We start from the raw sequence: 24,702 nt of genomic DNA on the forward strand, positions 1-24,702 counted from the left end.
CTCCCCTCCACAGCTGGCAGAGAGCTCCCCTCCACAGCTGGCAGAGAGCTCCCCTCCACAGCTGGCAGAGAGCTCCCCTCCACAGCTGGCAGTGAAGTGAACCCCTCCCCCCGCCCCCCCTCCCCGCTCACACAGCTGGAAGCATTTTAAAGTATGTGGAAAATAACTAGTCCCACTGAGGTAAAATCTTTTTTTTTTTTTTTTTTTTTTTTTAGCAAAGTGGTGATATTCTCTGAGAAACTTAGGGTGTAAGCAGGATTGGGGCTCAGTCAATGTGGCAGTGGCCTCTCAGAAAGACTGTTGGCTGTTCTTGCTACCCACTGTCTGTTTAAGGGTCTTTGACTTGGCCTTTCCTTTTGGACTAGATTCTCTCCTAATTTCCGCCTAATTAGTTACCGAATACCCTTCCAATAAGGTCATTCCCACTTAATTCAGTCAAGATCAGTTTCTGCTCCCTATGTCTCCAAACCATGAACATGCTTCAGAAGGCTGGACTGAGGTTTTTTTCTGAAATAGCTTTCAGTCTCCAAACATCCATAATACAGAATTAATATACATTTCAAAAATGTCAAATGTTTAAATGTCCATTCTTCACAAAGACATTCTAAAAGGCAATATTTCAATTGTGAGCTGTACCTATGCTCACATCATTTCCATTTTGCACATATTTTTTTCATGTGTGCATATGTATACATCATGAAATAAGCCTTATCATACTTAAAGAAAATACTTAAAATAAAGAAAAATCAATAATGCCAACTTACTAAACAGACTCCTATTGAAACTTTCCTAGTTGATGTAAGCTATTTACCCACCCCAAATCTTTATTTCCTAAGGTGACTTGGTTACCCAAAAGTAAGATTGAATATCAGTTCTCAGCAATGGTTGACATTTCCAGGCTCTCTCTCTCTCTCTCTCTCTCTCTCTCTCTCTCTCTCTCTCTCTCTCTCTCTCTCTCTCTTCAAGACAGGGGTTCACTGTGTAACTCTGGCTGTCCTGGAACTCACTGTGTAGACCAAGCTGGCCTTGAACTCACAGAAATCCTCCTACTTCTGCCTCCCGAGTGCTGGGATTAAAGACATGGGCCACCAATGCCCAGCAGCTTTCTGTTTTTTAATAGAGAACCATAACCAAAGTTCATTTGCTTTGTGGAAATGATTTTTTTTAAAATATACAGACAATAGAGTTTTGTCATTTTAATAATTTTTTCTTTGGACCTATATGTTTCACTCCTTAAATTCAGTGACACACAAGAAATAATTATAGATATTGGTCTAAACTAAAATATGCTGCTTTTAGGCATCAGAAGAACAAGTTAAACAAGGAGGAGATGAGAATTCCTGGACATTTTATGAAGGTATATGGTTCTCCATCAGCACAGCAGCCACACCTGACTCTACTGCTGTTTTCGCCAGTGATTTATTATTGGGGCTCCACAGTTCCTGACCAGCTTCCCAGGCAGTGGCCCAGTGAGATTTTTATGTCCTGCCAGATCCTCTGCCTGCCATTGCCACCAAATGTAGTTTTAAACTAAATCTCTATCATTCTATTTATCAATAAGACTTGGGAGTCAGAGGTTGGGGTGAAAACCTGCTAGTTCAGAGAGGTTGAGGAACAACTAGCTGACCTTCTTCTTCACTGGTGTCTCTGAAAGAGAGCCTTCTTGCGATCTGCCAAACCAAAAAGACTGCCACCCTCAAAGTCCCTCCCTACTACTTCCTGTGCATCTCTCTATCTGTCTTCCAGATTCCCTCTGACTCTCTATGCTGTTAACTAGTTGCTGGCTCCACCTCGTGATCCAAGGTTGATTTTTACTGAATAGCACAAATGCAAAACAAACTAGGGGTTCACAGTGTGATCGAATATCCAGCAACAAAGGACTTCTTCTTTTTTTCCGAGATAAGTTTTCTCTGTATAGCTTTGGTGCCTGTCCTGGATCTCACTCTGTAGACCAGGCTGGCCTCAGACTCACAGAGATCCACCTGCCTCTGCCTCCTGCCTCACCCGGCTGCAACAAAGGAATTTAATATTATGGAATTTGAGGCAAGTGCTCATGAAAACAAGTGGCATGGAAGTAAAAGTAGGGACAGTCATGAACACACCAACCATCTATAAAATGTCTTCTGGGACCTTATCACTGCAGGTACACGAGGCTTCCCGGGCATATTGGCTAATGTTTGCATCAACTCAACATAAGCTAGAGTCATCTGAGATGAGGGAACCTCAGTTGAGACAATGCCCCCAGAAGACGGGGCTGCAGGGAAGCCTGTAGAGCATTTTCTTAATTACTGATTGATGTGGGAGGGTCCAGCCCACTGTAGGTGGTGTCACCCCTCGGCTGGGGTCTTGGAAAGCAGGCTGAGCAAGCCAGTAAGTAGCACCCTCCATTGCCTCTGCGTCAGCTCCTGCCTCCAGGTCCCCCAGCTCCCATTTGAGTCCCTGCAGGCACTGCCTTCAGTGATGAACTGTGATGTGGAAAGGAAAGCTGAATAAATCCCTTTTACCTAAGTTGCTTTTTGCTCATGATGTTTTCTCCTAGCAACAGAAACCCTAACTAAGACACTTAATGGGAGCTGCAGATGAAGAATGGATTTTAAAACTAAATTGAGCTCTGCCCCAGTTGCCAGCCAGCAGGGAGAGTCCTGCAGGCAGGCTCCCTGACCCTGCAATCTACAAGACCCACGCCCTACCCCCTGCAACCTCAGTGGCTTCCTGAGACACAGAATCTGCCAGTTCTCATTGGACCAAGAGAGCCTTTCTCCAGTAACTGATGGAAGCAGATGCAGAGATTTACAGCCAAACACCGGCCAAGCTCCAGGAGTCCAGTCAAAGAGAAAGAAGGGGAATTCTATGAGCAAGGGGCATCAAGATCATGATGGAGAAACCTACAGAGACAACCAAACCAAACTAGTGGAAACTCATGAAATTTAGATCAACAGCGGTGGAGCCTGCATGGGACTGGACTAGGCCCTCTGCATAGCGAGACAATTGTGTAGCTTGATCTGCTTAAGGGGCCCCTGGCAATGGGATCAGAATCCATCCCTGGTGCATGAGCTGGCTTTTTGGAGCCTACTGCCTATGATGGGACATCTTGCATAGCCTTGAGGCAGGGGGAGGGGCTTAGACCTGCCTCTACTAAATGTACCGCCCCACGGGAGAGGCTTTACCTTCTTGTATACATTTCTTGTATAAATGGGGAAGGGTTGGGAGGGGGAGGCTGGAGGGGCAGGAGGAGGGAAGGGGGGACCTTTGATTGGTATGTAAAATGAATAAAAAATTTTCTTAATTAAAAAAAAAACCCTTGACCTATGAAAGGGGCATTAACATCTGGTCCTTCAAGATTTATGTCATGACTTTGGTTCATTATTCATCATCTTCCATTCATCTCTGGTGGCCATAGAAATATGACAATTTCTAGAGTTACTTATCTTGCACTTGGCAGTAACTAACATTTGGACTAAAGAGAAGAGACAGAGGTGGTTCACTTCTTGTGCCTCGCCCTTTCTGGTCAACAATTCCTGTTATTTGAAAGATATTTATGATTTCAGCATCTGTCAAATGGATCACCTCAACATCCATATGCGAAGATTTGCCAAAGTAGAGGAGTGCATGTCAAAGCTATGTGGCCTCCTTAGCACCTTCATATTTGAAGTAGTCATTGCATCCTACCCATACTGGCACCTGTGGGAATTCAAATAACAACGTTGTACAGTTTGTGTCCTTTGGACTTTGGGAAGTTCATTATTTTCAAGAATTTAATTTGTCTCAGCGACTATAACCAGGACAGAGGTGGACATCCCTATCAGTTCCACCTGGACCCTCCACCTGAACTGCAGCATGCAGAGTATGTGCTATTAGGGATCATTTTGATGAAGACTGCAGTTCTGGTTTTCAGGACAACAGCTATTAAGATCAGTTCCATGAAAAATCCAGTTGTTTATATTGCGACAAGCTCGCTGCCTTAGTTTTGTGTGTTAGCAGCCTGTTCACATTTGTTGCTGTGAGCTGGAACCACTTCGCAGATCATTATGGCCAAAGCATTCTGGAGTTTCCACCTGACTTTCCTGTCAAAAAAGAAGCCTTGATAAACAGGCATTATACTGATGTTTCCATTAGCAGTCCTGACAACCGTCGTATCACTGTCTGGTGTGATCATCTTTCTAGATGACGTAAGATCTTTGAAACTACAGAGACAGATGAAAAGGAAGTAAGTCTGAAGCGAGGGCTCCTTCCTTTGCAACACTTGTCAGAAGGCCCCGAAGTAGTTCCCATTCACACCCCAAACTTGCGCAGTCAGCAACTCATTCTAAATAAAGTGTTTTATCTACATGGGGTCTACTGCCATTTAAAGGCAATCTAGTTAACTATTTTAATTTACATAAAAATCCTTCAAAATATCTGTGTTACAGAAACCTGTAAGTGGAAGAGTCGACCTTCACACACAGCCCTCTGCCTTCCAATTCACAATTCTTTCCATTTCCCCACATTGCTGACAATTATACAAAATATTTAATCCTTCTTCCTCTTCTCTACAGTGTTCTGCTTATTTGTATTGTTTATTTAAAAAATGACATTCTGCAACTATGTCGCAATCTCAGTTTGAATGATTTTCTCTTTATCAAAGCTCATCTGTGTTCATGCTGGGCCAGGAAAAGTGACCAGAGTCATTCTGTGACCCTCCCAGAGGATCTACCTTAAAATGAGGGGCTGGCAGGTGATAGCATCCATGACAAATGGATTAGATAGCTGTGAGTCTCGTTAGAGGATATAAAGGAAGCATGCTGGCAAACATTTCAAAAGAATGAAAACCGCACCCTTCTACAGACGGAAAAGGTAAGGGATGGATGAAACAGACAGGCACGGCAACACCATTTAGTTTTCTGGACATGAACATGAGTTAGCTAAAGGTAGACTTTCAAAATCTAAGCATTATCACCTCTCCAAATATATGGGGAGTAAATCTAAAGTATTTCTTTATGGGGTGAACTGGAATTTACACTATCAGAGTGAACCTTCACATTCAAAGATTTCAAAGAATTAAAAAAATTCTTTAAAACAAGGTCATAAAAATTTTATTTAATCTGACAAAGATAAACTTGAAATATCTCTGAGAGCTCTTCAAAAGTCAGGATAATACTTTTATTCCATTAAGTTAATATTTATAAGCCACTAGTGGGTTATCTGTGCCAGTTTTAACAATTTTACACTCATATTGGCGGGATAAATGTTATTGGAGTCACCTGCGGGATAATTACACTGATACCGACACAGCTTTGGTTAATATAATTTCCATAGGATAAAGTGAATCACTATTCTTACATCTTCTTTTCAATGTAGGTAAATATTATACAGGATCAAAACAAAAAGAAGTTATTTCCTGGCACACACATACTGATAACAATTGCCTAAGAGATTTGGGTCTGTTTGAACATTTTTTTTTTTTCAAATTTTTCTCCTAAAATTAAAAACAGACCATCATGAAGCATTTCTCTATAAATACACAAAGCTAGAGGAAAGGGGTAGAAGAAGTCACAGCACTTAGAATGACTTTACTTTAAAACTAGATGGGATTTCAATGAACAATGAAGGCATTCATGATATAAACATCAGCTTTTGGTAATTCTTAGTCGCAATGGTGACTAACACTGCCCGAGAAGCATCCTATGTGTATAGTACACACTGGAGAGTACCAAATGAATGGGGACTTAACACTTTTAGTGCTTTTATTTTATTTTCCACATACTTCTAAATAGAGCCCAAAACAAAGTTTTAACATTAAAAAAAGAAAGAACAAATCCCTTCCTTTACAAAGCACGAGGGTTTCCAATGAGTTGACTGGTCTCTGGGGGCATCTACTGGAAATTTAGCAAACTGCAGTCATATCATATAAATCTGATAATTTTGATTCTCCATCTTAATACAGATGCTATTTTAATTGGTATGTAAACAAAGTGGCACACACATAATATAAATAAATGTAAAGTTATTCAGGGCGATCTACCTCATCCAGCTGACAAGGGCAAGCATAAAGCTGTCTGTGGGATCAGGGAACGATACCCCATTGCTTCAGATGCACATTGGTTAGGTGGCATCTCAGGTCAACCTTTCAAACCAGTCAGCTCTCATTGGGGAAGAACCAGGGTGCTGTTTCAGTCATAAGCACCCCATACCTAATAAGGATTTTCTATTCGTTCCTAAGGAAAGTGCAAACACTTCCCAACCGTGATGGTTTCTCTGAAACCAACATTGCATATCGGCACATGTACTAACTACACACAACCAATGTTGTCTATTTTTTATATGATTAAGTTTGCCTGTTTCATGTTATTGTCTCAAAAAGCAGAATTTTACTATACTTAAATTTAAAACTCTTTTTATCCTGACTAGTCATTACAATTAGAATTATTCATTAGGATTAACATGACTCATTCTTCTAGAGATTTCAGAACCTGAATAATGCACATCATGTGACAGACATAATAAAATCACAGCAGCTTACATACATTTTAAACATACATTTCAATAAAGAACTTTTCATATAGTTTTACTTATGACTAATCACATTGTAAGAATTTTCATGGCATAATCATAATCACCATCTCGATCCTTTATGAAATTTAAGGGCATATATTTAAAAGAAAGCTTTAAAAATAATTTTGAATGTATAAATATTGTGCTATAAATTTTACCATTATAGATTTTATATGCTGTTATAATTTTGTGTAAAATGTTCCTTACAAAGATTGGAATATTTAGTTAGCATCTAGAATGTATTAATTTATATGTTTTCTGAAAAATTTCGTTAGACTCACCACCCAGGTAAGTGTGGTATCATCCATTATGTAAGCTTTAAAAAATGGAGATAAAAATTTGCCAACAGTTAGAATGTGCATGTTAATACAGTAGGGCATTTCATTTCTGCTCAGATTTACATTCAACTAGGTATCTAGATTAACTTTCTAATTTAGAAGTAAAATCTGTTATATGACTGAATAGAATTGTTGCATAATTCTCTAAACAGCTATAAATTTATTAATATGAATCTTTGAAAAACTGTTATACATTCAAGTTTTGCTCTATATTTTTGGAAAATACAAATTCATATCTATTAATAAAGTAGGAAGCACAAACTTTCGATATCTTCATAGTATATGTACAAATTTGAAAAATTATATTGAACCCAAGCACAACTTTTTATTTTTTTAAGAAACCTAGTAATAAGATGAACTCACTGTAAGACTATTGCTAATATTATTCTTTTGATGGATAACACAACATTTTATACCATGCAACAAAGAATCCTCTTAACAAGAATTCATTTCATGACAGGTGACTTCCTTTTTAGAATACATAAAATATTTCTGTTTGTGAAACAAAAGTTAAGTTGCATATTCAATTGTTAGAACTGATGTTTGGCTTTCAATGCAGTGACTTGCAAGACCAATGACGTTTACCGATCCAACAATGTCTTGCTGGCCATAATTACTGGCTGTCGTAGGAACAGTGGGTTTGATTCAGCAGGCAGCCTAGGACCACAGCCCTCTGAATGGCTTTAAAGAGTTCTCTTAACAACATAAATGCATTTTAATGTATAGATCATGTTAAAGGTGCTTTCCATTCAGTCAAATCTTTGAATTACAGTGGCTACCATTGTTTGGGCAAGAATCAACCACGCATCCATCAGTCTAACACAGCACTGGATATCCACAAAGCCGTCACACAGAATTTTAGCAGCATACACCTTTAGTGAAAAAAATCTCAAGTTTAGCCACAGTTTTTTAGAGCTTCTTTGGGAATTTTGTATAAAAAACTAGAAGAAAACCCATTATGTGAGTTTCCAGTTTTGTATGTGATCTGACTAGTTGCAAGCCTTCCTGGAAAAGCCAAGCTCACTTACAGAGGAGTGGTACATGCTGAAGGCCAGGCAAAGTGCGCTGCGGACTGAACACCACTTGAAAGGGATTTTCCAGGGAATTAGTGTCAAGCTAGAAGGAAACTCAAGTCTGAACACCTTTTGAGTATAAGGGGGAGCCACATGGATTCATGTTCTTTTGGTCCAAATTACACTAAAGTTTTCAACCCTTGGAAAGGCAACAGAAAACCATTTTTTTAAAGTGGCTTTTAGTGAGAAAAAAGAAATTTGAGTAACTAATATAATTATTATATTGTGTCCTAATGTAATATTGAGTATGAATTAAAATTTAGTTTTATATATTATGACTATGAACACACAAAAGTATTAACATGCTACAGCATCTGAGTCTTTTTGTGTAAATTAATATCATAATTTGTGTTAGCATAAAACTCCACAGGATATTGTATCCACTCTATTTTTTTAAATGTAATTTGTAGTGTCTGCCACAATTTTTGAAATCATATTATTTGGGATTGTTTTTCTCAAAACAAACTAAAAAAAACCCACTCCTTTTATTCTGGTTCTCATCTTTATAAATAAAACAACAATTTTCCACATAAATTGAGTGACCTATGAAACAAACAGAAAGCTGGAGAATACACTAATCTCAGGAAACCTTAGGACGAGGGTGTGGTCTTGCCATGCTGTTTTCAGAGCCTCACGCTTCGCCTGTGCCGGATTTTGCTGAGTTTTGCAAATAAAATTCTGTTTCTCGCACTCTTGCTGGGAGTCGTGAGAGTCTGGAGTTTGCACCTTCCCATTAAAAATGTATTGTATTTTTTGAAATTATTCACCCCGCCTTTTATCCAGATCGTGTCTTTGAAAGGAGGAAGTGGATAATAAATGGAATAATTCATGATTTCCCATTAAATATGAAACTTTCTTTTGCAGAGTTTAGAAAATGAAGTTTCTACATAATGTACAAAAGTTGATTAGAACTTTTTCAATGGTTTTTTTTTAACCTTTCACATAAAACAACTCCACAAGTAGGTTTCCTTAGGAAAAGTAAACCAACTGATTCTTTACACCTATAGTTTTGTGCTAACTGTTCTCTTGTTCCTGCTTCCAACACACACACACACACACACACACACACATGCAAGCACACACACATATTCACACACATACATACACACTCACACATACACACATACACATATACATACACTCACTCACACACATACACACACATACACTCACACACAAACACATACACACATACACTCACAAAAACACACACATATATTACTTTAGGCTATTTAAAAAGCATTCAAATGATGACAGGAAATGTCATGTGACAAGTATTTAAGAGAAATGTGACACCCTTAAAACACAAAAGGAAAACAACATAATTTAAAAATGAAAACAAAACGTTATTCATTCTCTTCAGTATAAAAATAAATAGCAAACCTGGAATTTTGATTTCTCATATTATGACAGTTCTTCTAGTGAGGTGGTGACATTTGTCATGAAAAAATAAAAACATCAGCTCTTAAGTCTCGTCTCTTCCTCCCTCCACCTCCCGTCTTCTCCCGTATTCTGCTAACCACACCATTGTCCCTTTTTTTCCTTTTCCTTTTTAAAAATTAAGTTAACTTGAGAAAAAAAAAACAAAAACCCTGTGATAAATTAACTGAGGAGACTTGTTACATCCGAACATCCAAGGACAACAGCTGGTCTCGTTTGCCGGGTTCTAACGTTTCTACCACAGCAATGCACAACTTTTCATTAAACATCCTTTAACTTTCTCCCACATGAAAAATAAGTCAAGAATATGTCTTCCCCTGTCAAACTTAAGGGCATATAAGATAAGTACAAAATTATAAGGCATATGGAGAAACCTTTCATATTTCATATTCTTTATCATTACAAAGAGATGGGTACCACACAGATGAATGGAGAAATGAAGGTTCCTCACAGGCCATGTGCACGGAGGATCAAACTTTCAGAAAATGGTAAAAACTACACTGATAAAAACAATATAAACTGATCATTCTGATGCTTTGACAAATAGCATCTAGGAATAAATAGCTCATCCTAAGCACCATATTGTCCTTATTGCAGCTATCACAAACATTTAGGAAAATTTCTAGTTAGGAATAACAATATTTAAAAATCAAACAATGCATGAATAAGAATATTGTAAAATAAGAAGGAGGTATGTTTGAGAATACAAAACAGTGCTGAATTCAAACTTAAAAAACAAACAAAAACAAAATCCACATAAGATAGACAGGCACCGGGCAGAGAACGTGCCTCTCCTTGCGTTTTGTCCCCCACCATCTGAGATGCTACCAGGAGGGAAGCATGCAGCCTTTGCAGCATTTTTAATAGCACACAAAACAGAATGCAAACAGAAAAACATAAAGACTCGGAGGTTTATAAATAGTTTGATTACTGAGAAGTGTGGCAGCTGGAAAAAGTGTATCAGATGCCACAGCTTCAAAGTGTAGAAAATCAACAGAACAATGAAGACAAGTAATCCGAATAATTTTATTTCAGAAACGTACAGATGAGGTAGCAGAAAAATGCTTGGCTAACACATTCCCAGGCTGATGGGAATAACAGATTCAAGCTGGTGACCGGACTCCAGCAGCCAGGTCTGCCAACTGTTCAGTAAGTGAATATAGAATATGGATTAATATCTCAAATGTGTAAGACTTTTTCATAAAATTGACTATGGACTAGAATGTACTATGGACGCTGGAAATTTTATAGACTGATATCATGCACAGCATGCTGTCTAAGCCAAGGTTCCCTCCTCAACCCCCGTTCCCACTGAATGAGAGAAACAGAAAGCAAACTCCAAATCCATTCACTGTAAATGCATAAATATAACTCCAACTTACTCAGTGCTTCAAAGCAAAACCCTTTATGTAAACTTAAAATATTTGGGATCTTAAAGATACTCAAACATCACACCCTGAGAAGGGAGCCTCGGGGTCGAAAAGAAGCGTCACCCAAGAGACTATCGGGAGCAGCTGTTGTGAGCGAGGAAGCAGCTTCCACTCAGGATGACAGAAAAATCCTAACAAAACAGACACAAGGAAATACGCCCAAAGAGAGGGCAAGAGAGGAACATCAAGAGGAAAATGGAAAATAATAAAACAGAGAGAGGCATGGTGGTCTCACAAAACAGACAACTTCTTGTATAAAGAGACAAAGACGTCGCTTCGAATCTTATCAAGAATGGAAACAGTAGCAGGAGCACAAAAGCCGATGCGGCTGTGCACCGCGGCACAACCCTAATTATAGTCACAGCGATCATTTATTTTATGTTTCGATGATGTTCACAATACTCGCCGTATAATTACCTGATTGAAGGCTCCCAATGCTATCTATAAAACTGTAGGGCAGCGAAAGAAAGATTACAGGTTAAGAAGATAGTTTAGATGAAAATGCATGTACATACACACACATACACAATACACACACACACACACACACACACACACACACACACAGAGAGAGAGAGAGAGAGAGAGAGAGAGAGAGAGAGCGAGCAAATTGACCACACACCATGTAAGTAGGGTTTATCCAGAATTCAGTATTTTTAAAAAAATCTAGTAACTTTATGATCACTTCAGCAAAATTTATGATCACCTCAGGGGAAAAAAAAGCAAGCAAGCAAGCAAGCAAGCAAACAAAAACAAATAAACAAACAAAAAACCACCAGAAAATTATTTAATAATGTTAAAAACCCATAATGCTTAAGAAAAGTGGAAATTAGGGAACCTTTTGTTGACAATGTATATATCCATTAAAAAGACATGGAAAGGCCCTTCACATTTGTGGTGCGTTAGTTAGCGTAATCCCAGGCAGGCGTGTGCGGGGCGCTGCTGTCTGCCACTGTGCCCACCAACACTGCTGAAAACAGCAGTTCTTGTTAGTGTGGGGGCTCGAGGCTTTAATGCTATCATTTCTTGTAGAATAACGTTTAAATTTGTGAAATCTTTGCTGCAGATCCAATGATATTTTCCTGACTCTTGACAAGATAATTCTAAAATCCATGCAAAATAGCCATATGCAAGAAAAACATTTAGAACCAAGAGGGGCACCGTCTGCAACTATAGCAATGAGAAGGGTTGTGTCACTGCTACCAAGAAAGCAAAGACATTAGTAGCACAGAATATATATGCTCACGAGTGTGTGAGGCATAAGAATGCACACGTGAGAATTTGACATTTAATGTAAGAGGCACTGCAGTTTGGGGAAATTTGGGGGACAATCGATTTATTTGCAGATTTTGAAACCCATTTCTTAACATTGGTGTCTTGCAAACACATGCAACATACACTGCATATGTTGTATTGCCAGGCTGCACTGATAGTGCACCTCAGACATTTCAATCTGTTTTCTAATCATCTTCCCGTGGCTATTACACGTGGCCGGTTTACAGTGGTGTCAGCCCCTTGTCTTCCAACACTCAAGCCTATCTCTGGCTGTATTGACTCTGACGACATAGACTTTGGACTTCTGCATTTAGGAACTGTTTCTTGACTTGAAGAAGCTCAAAATGTCAAAGCAAATCAGAAAAACTTTCAAATTTTGTTTGTTTTTTCTTAGACTTGATAGACAAGTCTAAGATAGATAGTCTAAGACAAAACAAATAAAAAACCTTGAAAGTTGGCATATCGTATTTTTTCTTTTTCCTTAATAGTAGTCTGGTTAAAGGTTGATCAGTTCTCTTCATCTTTCCAAAAAAAAAAAAAAAAAAGCAATAAATTCCATTTATTTTCTCATTTTTTCCTGCTCTCGTTTTAATATTTCACTGTATTAACTTTACATCTTTTTTTTAGTTTTTGAGTTTTATAAAAAGGAAGCTCAAAATGACAAAGCAAATCAGAAAAACTTGCAGCAAACAAAGAAAAGGAAAAACAGGCATTTCAAAATGTACGTGGGACAGTGGGGTGGAGCTTAAAGGAAAACCCACAGCCCTGGAACGATGGTGTGTACAAAGTGCAAATACATAGAGAGAAAGGGACCAAGGGAGGGGGGGGGGAGGGAGGGAGGGAGGGAGGGAGGGAGGGAGGAAGGAAGGAAGGAAGGAAGGAAGGAAGGAAGGAAGGAAGGAAGCTAGGTAGGTTGGTGGGTGCGGAGTCTAGTGTCATCTTGCAAATTCTTGGAGGAGTCTGGAATCTGGCCTCTCATGTGTGTCCTCCATTTCCTCTCCAGCTTAGCCCCTGCCTTCTTGACGCTTACTCACTGCCAAGTGTCGCCCTGTGCAGGTACATACAGTGCATATAAATACATAAAACGTATAAAAGCCCTGCTGCACACAGCACTTTATTCTTCTTTTGATAAACAGTAACATAATCCTTAGAGCTGTTCTGTGAGACCCTTTCTGTCACTTTGAGGAGGCTGAGTCAGAGGAGGTTAAATGAATGGTCCAAAGGCAACCAGTTCTTTGTGAGTGTAAAGCTGAAAGCTAAGCATCGAGTCTGGGCTTAAAGTCTGCTCTCCTCCAGTAAACTTCCCAGTGCTAGCCTTACTGAACACATGCACTCTTCTCCATCCTACTTTATGAACTCTCTTTTTATTCTTAAAATGCTGGCTGTGATCCCCAAACTAATGGGTCACAATCTATAGTTTATTAAATATTAATACTCGGGGAAATAAAGTACATGTTTATGGTGGTCCACAGCTGTTCAGAGAGCAGCAACAAGCACTTGGAATTCTACTGTGTGGGTGATCGTGGGGCACAGGCGGCCTCCCACAGCGAGGAAAGGGGAAAGCTCCTAAGTACACGAGGCATGGGAGGGAACGGCGGGCCTTCCAGGCACAGCACAGGTACCCAGCTCACAGATTCACCACCACCTGTGAGCTGTGGTCCTCATCCATACCGTAGCTACGCAGATAAACAGCACACCTCCTCCATCCCGTCAGAGCACGCGCAGGAGACAGAATGGCAGCGGGGTGCTGGAGTGCTCTGATGGGAGAGGGGTACAGAAGAGCCGCAGATGCCCGGGTAGAACTGAGCCACTTGACCCAGAAGAACCACGGCACAGTCTAGGGCAAGAATGGCAGTGCCTTAGGATGGGAGATGAGAAGGACAGCACTTGGTTAAGGCCTGGGTGGCTCCAGAGCCAGGATGGTGTCAAGGAAGAACGGTGGGTCACAGAGCTGGAGCGCCAGGACTCAAGTTCAGCTCTTGTCCTGATGATCTGGGTGGCTTGGTCAAGATAATGCCTCTGGACTTTTATTCTTGGTTGTAAATGGAACTGATAGATACTTTTTCTAGTATTAAAAGAATTTTTACAGATGACTTTCGTGAAACAATACCTGAAACATTCTAAGTGCTCACTGTAGCTCTTATTATTTTTACTACAAAAATTTCAAAGTGGGAATGGAAGGGATTTAACTAGAGAGGCTTAGGTAAGAACAGCCTGACTTAAAAGGTTATTTATTGAGTGCCTACTGTGTGCTGCATATTGTTGGAGGAATTGGGGGACTCAGCTGGGAATAAGACATCGTCCAGCTGCTCAGGTGGGTTCAGAAGAGTCAACATCTCTTTCTTCCTTTATTTATTCCCATGTCCATTCTATCATATTCTAAATAAGACCACTTCTTATAATTTCCTTTATTCCCACCCTGGTCACACCACTCAAAATAAGTCATGCACAGGGCAGAGCAGTCTTGGGCACACATTGAAGTGAAGCCACCTCACATCGTTTCCTTGTAAAAAATATAGCAAAAATTTCCCAGTATATTTAGAATAAAAGTTAGACTCCTCAGAAATTATTCTGACCAGTAACATTTGATCCCTCAAGAAATGGAATGAGAAAAAAGTCCACACAAAAGAAATTTGGAAAAATTCTTCCTCATTGATCACCTAAGAATTTTGGAAGATACTATAGTGATTAATTAGTCAATTTATAAATGACTAAATGCATATATAATTCATTAGTTTTAATTAATTCAAGGACATTTTATTAGACTTAATTAATTGAAGGGCTAGAGATCAACACTGGTTAATTTCCAAACAATCAAAGTCTTCCATATCAAAAGCTGGAGCAGAACAAACACTTGTAAATGAAGGCATTGTTGCAATTTTCCAAAGATGCATTGCCCCTTTCCTGTCTTGGGACCAGGGAAGGGGACAAAGAGACGTTCAGTTCCTAACTTTACTTCACACCCGTGCGATGGGAGCACCCTGAGAACCGTGTCTCCCATGCCCATCATCTCTGCCCTGCCTGTGGATACCAGGACACCTTAGCCTTGCAGTGGTGGCTGATCCCTTGGGTGGGCTCTGCGAACTGATAATTCAGTGTTAAGCTTCTTTCTCATTGGGTTTGATCATCTATAAATAGGAAAAACAGGTTTCTGTGGGAAATGACACAATCAAGTTTATTCAATGAAAACCCCTCTAATTTCATATAATTCCCAAGTTAACTGCCTTGGCCAATGATGGATTTGCACTCTACCTGACAGTGACATACATGAGCCATTTCTAGATTTTTAAAGGATGTTGGTCACCCTAACTCTCACACCTGAGTTAGTGGGGCATTCCTTACAGCCTTACTAGAAAAAGGACTGCTGAGTTTTGCCTGGGTATGTGGATTATGAAGAAGACAAAGATATGTCTCCCTATTTCTGGGTGTTCTGGGTATGTTTAATTTTAAGATACTTGTTAACCTGAAGAAAATAGTCAAAATTTATTATATGATTTTTGTGTGGTATGTAGAAAATTAATATTATCAGTTTAAGCCCAAGCCTAAGAATACATATTTACACACAGACTAATATACACATATTTACAAACGTACTACACATGTGTATCTTGATAATTATATTCCAGATGAAGGGAAGTTGGACATTTATAAATAATCTAATTAAAAACTAAAGAAAAAAGTATCACCTTAATTTTCTTCTTTTTATCATTTCTCATAGTTAGACATCAAACTTTTTTTCAAAAAAGAATAATGTGCTTTTTAAACAGATAGACATCACACACACACACACACACACACACACACACACACAATTGCACTGACTAGGAAAGATCTTGATCTACCATTTCTGTGGAGACTGAGTATGCGGAAGCATCCTTGTGAGCCTGTAGCTTTAAGCACTGAGAAGTTCAGCAGTTGTTATAATAACACCCCCACTTTCCAACATAAAAAAAACAGCATGGCAAATGTGTGGGCCAGGAGATTGATATTTTTATGAATGTTGTAGTATCAATATTTTAGGGATTGTTTTTTAACCATAACAGAAATCTAAAAGGTTGTGAATAGTTTCGAGTCTTCCCTGTTTTAATACTGACAGAATACAATATCAAAGACGAACCTCACTTAACACCATCATACAACCATTTACTCGGCAACCGACTACTTTAGATGTTTAAATTTGCCAACTCCCTTAGAGAATCCATTCTTTTACAGCAGAGCACAGTGTTTTAAAGGAAAACAAAGTGATTTCACAAAAGCAGACAATAATGAACAGGCCAGAGGACAAACACACCTGGAGGAGATTAAATTCCCACAGCATGCTCTGAACAGTTAAATCTGGACTAAACACCGTCTGCTCTCGACATGTGCAAACCCTGGACCTGATTGGCCAGTAACCGGGAAATCTGAAAAGACTGTCTAGAAGGCTCTGAGATTCCAGAGGAAAGCCTCCTCAGTGAAATATTAATTTATTGTGAACCACAGGAGTTACACAACTCAGAATGAAGCAGAAAGGGACTTTAAAGTAATTTTTACACTGACCCTCACTGAACCCAGAGTTTACCCGTTTATCCAGACTGACTGGCCAGGGGCTCCAGGGATTCTCCCCACTGGGACTGAAGGTGTGGGTGCCACATCTGGCTGTCCCTGGGTGCTGGGGTTCTGGACTCAGGTCCTCACGCCTGCGCACCACGCATGTCACCAGCCAAGCGGCCACCACAGCCCTGGTTCTTGGTTTTGTTACGGTCTAAAGTAGCTGGATGAGGGAACCGACAGTCCTGGCCACAAATGCCTTGCAGATGAGGCTCAAAGTCAGACACCCCCAAAGAAAGCAGCATCTCAGGAATCACGTGGGCCTCAACCTACCTTCTTTGTCCACACGCTGGGGCTTCCGATTTGGAACAGAAAATAATATAGAGCAGATTAACATTATCTGTGCCCAAATGATTTTGCTCATTTGTATTTTCACATACAATGTTACAAAAACTGCCCCCCCCCAATTTTATTTGAATCTATAAATTACAATTTTATTTCTTAGCTTCTCGGAGCAATTAAGACATGATAATACATGATATTTTAAGTGCTTTTAGAAAAACAATACTGCATTCTGATAATATACATAATTAAAAATCCAAAGTGCACCAAGAGTTCTGGTTCACCAATTTCCAGCAGTTAAAGATCAGTTAAAACAATATCAGTAAACCTATCACATAGACCTGTGAAATAAAGATGAATCACTGTCAAGTGCAAATGTAGAGTATATTATTTTGAATAATGCAATATCTAAGATACAGCCAAAAAAGGGTGCATTTAACAATTAATAAAGTAGAGACTGGGCCTCCAGCTTAGTGGTAGGAGTGCTGGCTGCCCTTGCAGGAAATCCAGGTTCAGCTCCCAGTACCCACAATGGGTGGCTCACAACCACCTGCAACTCCAGCTTCAGGAGGTCCAAAGCCACAGTGACCTCTTTTGGTCTCTACAGGTATCTGTAAGCACATGCTCATCTATATACTCACACACATACACAAATTTAAAAAAAAAAAAAAAGCTGGGTATGGTGGTGTGTGCTTTGAGAAATGGAGGCAGACCAGTCAAGAGTTCAAAGCCATCCTCAGCTTCAGTTCAAGGCCAGCTGGACTGTGAAAGGCCCTATCTCAGAACTAGGATCATGTCACTGAAGATACTACACTCTTTGCTTGCAAAGTATAAAGAAACCCAGCAGGAACTGATCTGGAAGCTTCCTCCCTGTCTCCATGACCCTGGAATGTGCTACACAGGCTGTTAGGCAAGAAGGGTGGCAGTGGTCTTATCCAGCTGGGAACCCTGTGATTGACAACATCAACCCATTAAGCAAAATGAGTGTGAGGAGGGTAACCAACCACTGTCTGACTGGTGCTGTGGTCTGCTCCACAAGAGGGAATTTATTTCTGGTACTGCAAAAAACCTGGTACTAATTAAAAACCCATGCCTGAAAATGCCTTAGGCCCTCAGGGTAAGCTTAATACTGTTGATTAGCTAGATGGCCATGGTCCCAAACTACCTTCTAAATAGTCCTGTTTATCCCCATAGACCAATGCTACTTCAACCAGAAAAGCTTCTCTTTGCAATGAATTAGTGGTGAATGCAGAGGCACAGGGCGGCTCAGGGTGCTGTGGCTAAGTAACAGCTGAATGATCCACACCGAACAAAATGTTTATACTCTCTCTAAGGTTCAGGGAGGGTGACATCGCAGAAGATGAAACAGAACAGATTTAAGAGGCTGAACATAAGAGGGGCCATGACATTTGTCTTCTGGGCATGGCAAAGTTAGTCAATGCGGTCATATAACCTCACAGCAGCTATGGTCGCTTGCAATGGGACAACACAAGACTGGGCCCCTCAACTGTCACTCATGGGAGAGTTCAAAGGACTCTATCCTTTCTCCATGAACTATTGGCCATTGGTGAATTCTGGGGGAAGGGATATCATTGTCTTCAGTTGTGTGCCCACTGAGAAGCCGCCAGGCTTCAGCTACAGTTCCAGAGCCACGGACCCACATGATCCTGGGTAAACCCAGTAACTCTCAAACAAAACAACAACTAAGTCATAAGAATAAGAAGGAGACTTTTGGGAAGGAGAGAGAGGGTGAAAATGGCAGAGAGAAAGAGAGTAGAGAGGGGTACAATAATTAGAATGCATATTATGCGTGTATGATATTGTCAAAGAACAAAGTCAACCAAGGTTAAAAAAAGCATCCTGAAATTCCTTCTGTATTTATAGATTAGGTAAGGCCTGAAGTCCTTGCTTCTGAACTATTCTACCCATTCCAAAGCAAAGCCAGTGGCATCTGACCCTCTGCTGGATTTCTCTAGTAACAATTGTTCAGTTTTTCTGCTTGAGTATGTTTTAAACCAGATTAGGAAATGGGAAAGAGATCCTAAGAGCGGGCACATTCAAAGTGGCATACCACATGAGAAGGAGTACACCAGCAATAAAGCTGCCCTGGGAGGGCAGATGGGGCCAAAGGAGGGCCACCAGTCAGAGCCAGCAAAGCTGCAGCCGCACCCAGCTTCAGGCCAGCTGAGCAAAGGTGTCACAGAAGCAGTGAGAAAGCTTTAGAGAAAGGAGTGTCTTCATCACTTTTGTAAAGTTTCACTAGATTTGGTAGAAACAGAATACCCAAGAGTACTCCAGAGTAGGAAGTGCACCTAGAAGACTGTGTTGAGACCTTGGCAAGACTGGAGTAGGCAATGGGAAGAAGTACTGGGTCTCAGGAGATATTTTAACATTGCATCTGATGGAGAGCATGGGGCATGGTAAGGGTAAAGGCTGCCTTGGGGAGTGGCTATAGGGAGAATCCTGGGTGGGGTGTGGGAGAGGAGCATTGGAGGACCTAGACTTTAGTTTCAAGTTGCTGTGACCTTGTGATGTGTATTCTGTCTCTTTAGCAGCCACATCAAGGAGGCAGGTGAATGTAAAACTTTGGAGCCTGGAGAGCTTAGTGCTGGATTTGCCAGTGTAGCAGCTATGGTATCGCTGCTAATGTTTACAGCTAAAACTGCATCCATCGAGATGATGGCTGGAGAAGCAGGCCTAGGACAGGGCCCTTGGCTTTCTTTCCACTGAGACTTTGAAAACAGAGATGCAGTCATCAGAGGAGGCTGAGTTGATGTGGTCTGGAGGAAAATCATCCAACAAGACATCCCAGAAATCACAAGAACAAAACAAGAGTGGTGTACACTGCCAAACGCAGGGAAGGCGGTCCTCAAGATGAGATGGAGGGAGAACTGTCAGGTGTGGCAGAGAGGAAGCATGCTAAGGAAAAGGAGAGACATCGATAAGGATAGCAACTACAAATGCATTTGAAAAAATATTTACATGATGCTCGTGTTTACTGCAAAAGATGGGGTGTGTGTGTGAGAAAGTACTTCCATAAGAAGACCAGAAATATTAACAGAGGTTTGAACACTAGTGCTGTTGATTCAATGGGGAGGGAGAACTTGATGGTGTACTGAAGGAGGGGGTGGGAGGCAATGAGATGGAAGGATCAAGAAGTGCTTAGAACAAGAGTGGGACCTCCCACTCACCGCAACCAGGAAAGCCACAGTGTATGCATTGAGATGCATGTAGGCTGCCATATTTGGAGGTATGTGATAAGAGGTCATTTGGAGACAAAACAAAGAACATAGCCTATTAGGGGATACTAAATCTAGTGTGTCTCAAATGTCTTAGTGACTATATACAAATGTTCTAGCATCCTAATGAAGAATAAGGCAGTAGAGGGGAGGATTTGAGGCATATCTTACATGGTGCTCTACCTGCTTGAACATTGATTTTTGAGTCACTGTGTATTAAACTCTATGTGCTGGTTATCGCTGACTTATTGGTCCGATCGCTTTACTGTGCTAACCATGTATATATACATTGCTTGACAAGTTTTATCCAGCCGTCTCTGTCCTTTCTGCTTTACCCTTGGTCTCTGGGCTGCACTTCACAGTGCATCAGCAGCACTCATCCTTTCCATAGCTGTCTGGTACACATAGGTCTTAATATCTCCAATACATGTTAAGACTTTGGGATAGGGTCAACTATCTTACAGTAAAATATCACTGTCTCTCCCAATGTGAAAAATCTCATATTAGATATGAGGTAAGTATTTAGTACCTGTTTGTTGACCAATTTATCTTTTTATAGTTGAATGGCTAATAAAACGTTTTATGCAGCAATCCCTCAGCTAATAGAATATGCACAATTCTTCTCGGCACCTGCTGGGCATGTCTGGGAGATGCTGAAATCATTCATCAGTTTTCTCCTTTATGTGTTATTCAATTAGTTTGTCTAGGGTGCAGTAGTCTAGAGTAAGTATCAATCAAGAGCGTAATAGCAAGTTGTGTACAAGCTCTCTCCACACTAATGGCCTGCACTGTGTGTCGCAAAAAGGGCTTTTGTGCAGATAAGATTAGATTCTTGAGTCACATGCATGGTCTGCTTTTAGGAGAATGCAATATGGAAGAATTACTCAGTGTTACTATTTTCTGTGACACGGTGAAGAATTTGAAATCAATTTGGTGATATTCTTAGTGAAAAAATATATTATTACTGTAATTAGAGAAAAGTCATAAACATAGTCTATCTTGTACTTTCTTGGACTGAATAGTCTGCCCTGAGTGCTTAGGTGTACAGAATTTCTAGTTTGTTGACTTTTATGAAGCATATATTTAATTCTTATCTTAATTCTTAACACTTAAGGGCAACTAAGTTATTTGGACATAATTATACTTAAGTTATCATGCAAGTACTATTTATATATATTTCTTATAGTTAGTAACCACAGTATCCTACAATAATGATCTTTAATTTTGTTCAACAGGTTGCCGAGGCAAGCCAATGAGTCATCAATCCAAATAACATTTAATCAAACATCTTTAGAACAGCTTTGTGGAAATAAGTAACATTAATTATTATAATTTTAAAAGTTACTTTTAGGGAGGCAGAGGCAGGCGGATCTCTGTGAGTTCGAGGCCAGCCTGGGCTACCAAGTGAGCTTCAGGAAAGGCACAAAGCTACGCAGAGAAACCCTGTCTCAAAAAACCAAAAAAAAAAAAAAAAAAAAAAAAAAAGTTACTTTTAGACAGGGTCTCAAGGTTGCCCAGGCAATCCTCCAATTCTATATGTAGCAAAGAACGAATTTGAACTCCTGGTCCTCATACCTTTGCCTCCTCAGTGCTGGGATTTACAGGCATGTCTCCCACCATGCCTGGTTTATGTTGGCTGAGGATCGAACCTAGAGCTTCATGCATGCAAGGCAATCACTCTGTCAACTGAGCCACCCCCAGTCCAATTATTATAAATTTTACCATTCTGTGCTGGAGCTATTGACAAGATGAGCTCTTTTGTTTGTCTATGCAATACTCACATTGACAAAGATCAAATCAAACATACGAAGAAACAACATTTTACAGTGTATGAAACCTATGATTAAAAACATTAGGCATATTTCTTGATTGAATTAGCATTAAGTTGTATGCTGGTGGAATCTTTTAAAAACATTTGCATTAAACATTACAGCGGAAATCTAGTGAATTCAGTGTGATACATGGAACCCTTTGGAGATGCCAATTTTTCAATGCTTATGCCTAAAGACTTAACCTGGCTGAGACCAATTTAAGCCTGTCTGGCCATTCTTTAAGATGTCTCTCTATCCCTCTAACATACATGGGTTTTTTTTTTTTTTCATACTGCTATTTGTCCCATAGATTAGATTCTGGTTAATGATAGAATAGCAGTGTTTATACTGTTCAGTAAAATAATAAATCCAGACAACTTAGAAATAATTTTACATTTAACAACAAACTGCTATTCATCAACACTTTTGAGGGTTTTTGGACAGAGGGAACAAAATATACCGCTAAGAATTATTTTTCATTTTTTAATCACCAATAAAAATTATACATCTTTTTCTGAAAATTCTTTTCTTCCCCACAGAGGCAAAATACCCTAAAATGGAGATTAATAAGCAATTAACGGCTCAGACTTTACTCAGTATTGCAAATGTGCTAGTATAATATCTTTCTAAATATAAGAATTTTGAGAGCCAAAAAAATTAAAGACTTTGATGTGTGTAAGATCAATAGACGTGACTTATCACTATTTAATATCAGTTTTAATTTTTAAATGCCATGTTCCAGTGGAAAAAAGTTTACTTCACGGGAAAATTGAAATTCCAAGAAAGAATCCAGACAAAAGAAACAAACTTTATATGAAAGTGCCGTTAAGAGGGCCAGACTTACGCAGCAACCTCTTCCTTCGACAGGCCTTTGAAATTCTGCTCCAGGTAATGGTCTATGTCATCTTTCTCTTTGATCAGCTGAGTCCTAAATGAAGTGGAAAGAAATAATAACGTACCGTCGGACCAAACTGGAAAGCTTCCAAACACAGAAAAACGCCACCAGGAGAGAAGCGGCGTTCCACAGACAGTGGTGTCTGTGGTGAAGCATAGCCGTAACCTTAAGTTGTTTGGATCATTTCCAAAAACGTGAAGGTAAGAAGATAGGGAAGAGTAGATCTAGTGAATAAAGGGAGACATGTCAACATATTGCAACAGGTCATGTGCTCACGTAGTGATGTGTTCTCTCAAAGCTTGCACGGTCTTCCACCTCATTGTGGGATTTGCAGTACAACTCTCCCTATTTTCTTTGGTACAAGACCTTGAGTCAAGAACTACCCCTTGATACAAATGTGCTAAACATGTGTGTTCCAATTATTGGCACAGTTTTCCCTGGAATGCTGTTTGTAAAGGTCTATGTTTTCCACTCGTTCTATTTGTTTTGTTTTTGTTTTTCATAAACTCTCACTTGGCACCTAGTCCTTGTTAACCACCTGCCTCAATCTCTGAGCACTGATCAATTGCAAGTGTGCCCCATCATGCCCTACTAAGAACTTGCTTGTGGGTTTTTTCCTTATATCGCACATAAATCTCAAATTATTGAGATTCAAGATGCAAAAAAGTTAAAGAGACTTTATTGGAAAATGTGTCCATTATTATCACCCTCTACATTTGTAAAAACAAATATGCATTAAGTTCTCAGAACCCAGTATGTATTCTACTAAATGTCCCCAAATAGTCATGTTTTATTTACAGAATTTTTATTAAAGAATGTTTGTAAAAATGTTTTCCTAAATAGTAAGATTCTTTAATAAGATTATTTTTAAAAATCCATTTGATTTTAGGGAAGTGACAATTAGTTGTGTTTATTGCTCACTTCGAAATTAATATGTAATCTTAAACACTGAAAAAAGCCAGACAGAACAAGCTTTTTGAATTTTGTAAATATTTCAAAAATTAAAGAACATATACATGAATGTGTACATGCACTATTGAAAGATTTCTTAGCTTCCTAAAACAGAGTATTTGATTTGCAATTTTAAAAGAATTTTTGTGTTGGTTTGGTTATGAATTTGCTTTGGTCCAGGGGTTTTGTCTTTCTAAGAAATACTAAATTTCTAAAAATGATATATAAGAACAAAGAAATCTTGTAACAATTTGATTGCTATACTTTGCAGGAATTGACACAAATGCACAAAAATAAAATAGCCAAAGGTACATATGCAAATTGTTTCTAGGAATAAGCAATATGTGTATTTCTAAAAGTCAATACACTGACAAATGGCAACTTCAAAGTATTTCAGTATCTGTTAATATTCATAAATATGATAAATGCATCAATTTCTTCTTCTGCATTTTGTGACAATTTCAGTAGCTTGGTAGCCGTTCCTCAGTAGCAGCAGTATGGGAATGCATTTTCAGATTCCATTTCATTTCATGAGCTAAATCTTGCCTGTCAATCTACCCTACTAGGAAGCATGCATCCTATTAGGACACAGCTCTCCAAAACAAGTCAGTGTTTGAGACTTTGTGAGCTAAACACCGCATATGTTTTCATCCAAAGCTTCTGCTTTATTCCCTCTGTGACTATTTTAAAAAGAAAACATCTTGAAATTCTGTAGAAAATATAAAATAATTTCACAGGAAATAAAATGATTAAATGACTACCAGCTTGGCAAAAACTGGTTATATTTGAGTGAGGCTCACTAAGACTTTCTAAACAGTGAATTTGAATATTTGACTATAACAATGTA

At 39.3% G+C, this 24,702-nt stretch overlaps 1 protein-coding gene across 2 annotated transcripts in view; it reads right to left on the minus strand.

The window, feature by feature from the left end:
* Ttc29 (tetratricopeptide repeat domain 29) overlaps positions 1-24,702 on the minus strand; it is a 203,686-nt gene that overhangs the window by 173,965 nt on the left and 5,019 nt on the right. For both annotated transcript variants that reach the window (XM_006971720.4, XM_042277511.2), the window contains one exon: positions 22,854-22,937. In XM_006971720.4, coding sequence (XP_006971782.1) covers positions 22,854-22,937 — 84 coding nt within the window. The remainder of the gene's footprint in view (positions 1-22,853; positions 22,938-24,702) is intronic.

Source organism: Peromyscus maniculatus, chromosome 5 (genome assembly GCF_049852395.1).
Source record: "Peromyscus maniculatus bairdii isolate BWxNUB_F1_BW_parent chromosome 5, HU_Pman_BW_mat_3.1, whole genome shotgun sequence".
Taxonomy (NCBI): Eukaryota; Metazoa; Chordata; class Mammalia; order Rodentia; family Cricetidae; genus Peromyscus; species Peromyscus maniculatus.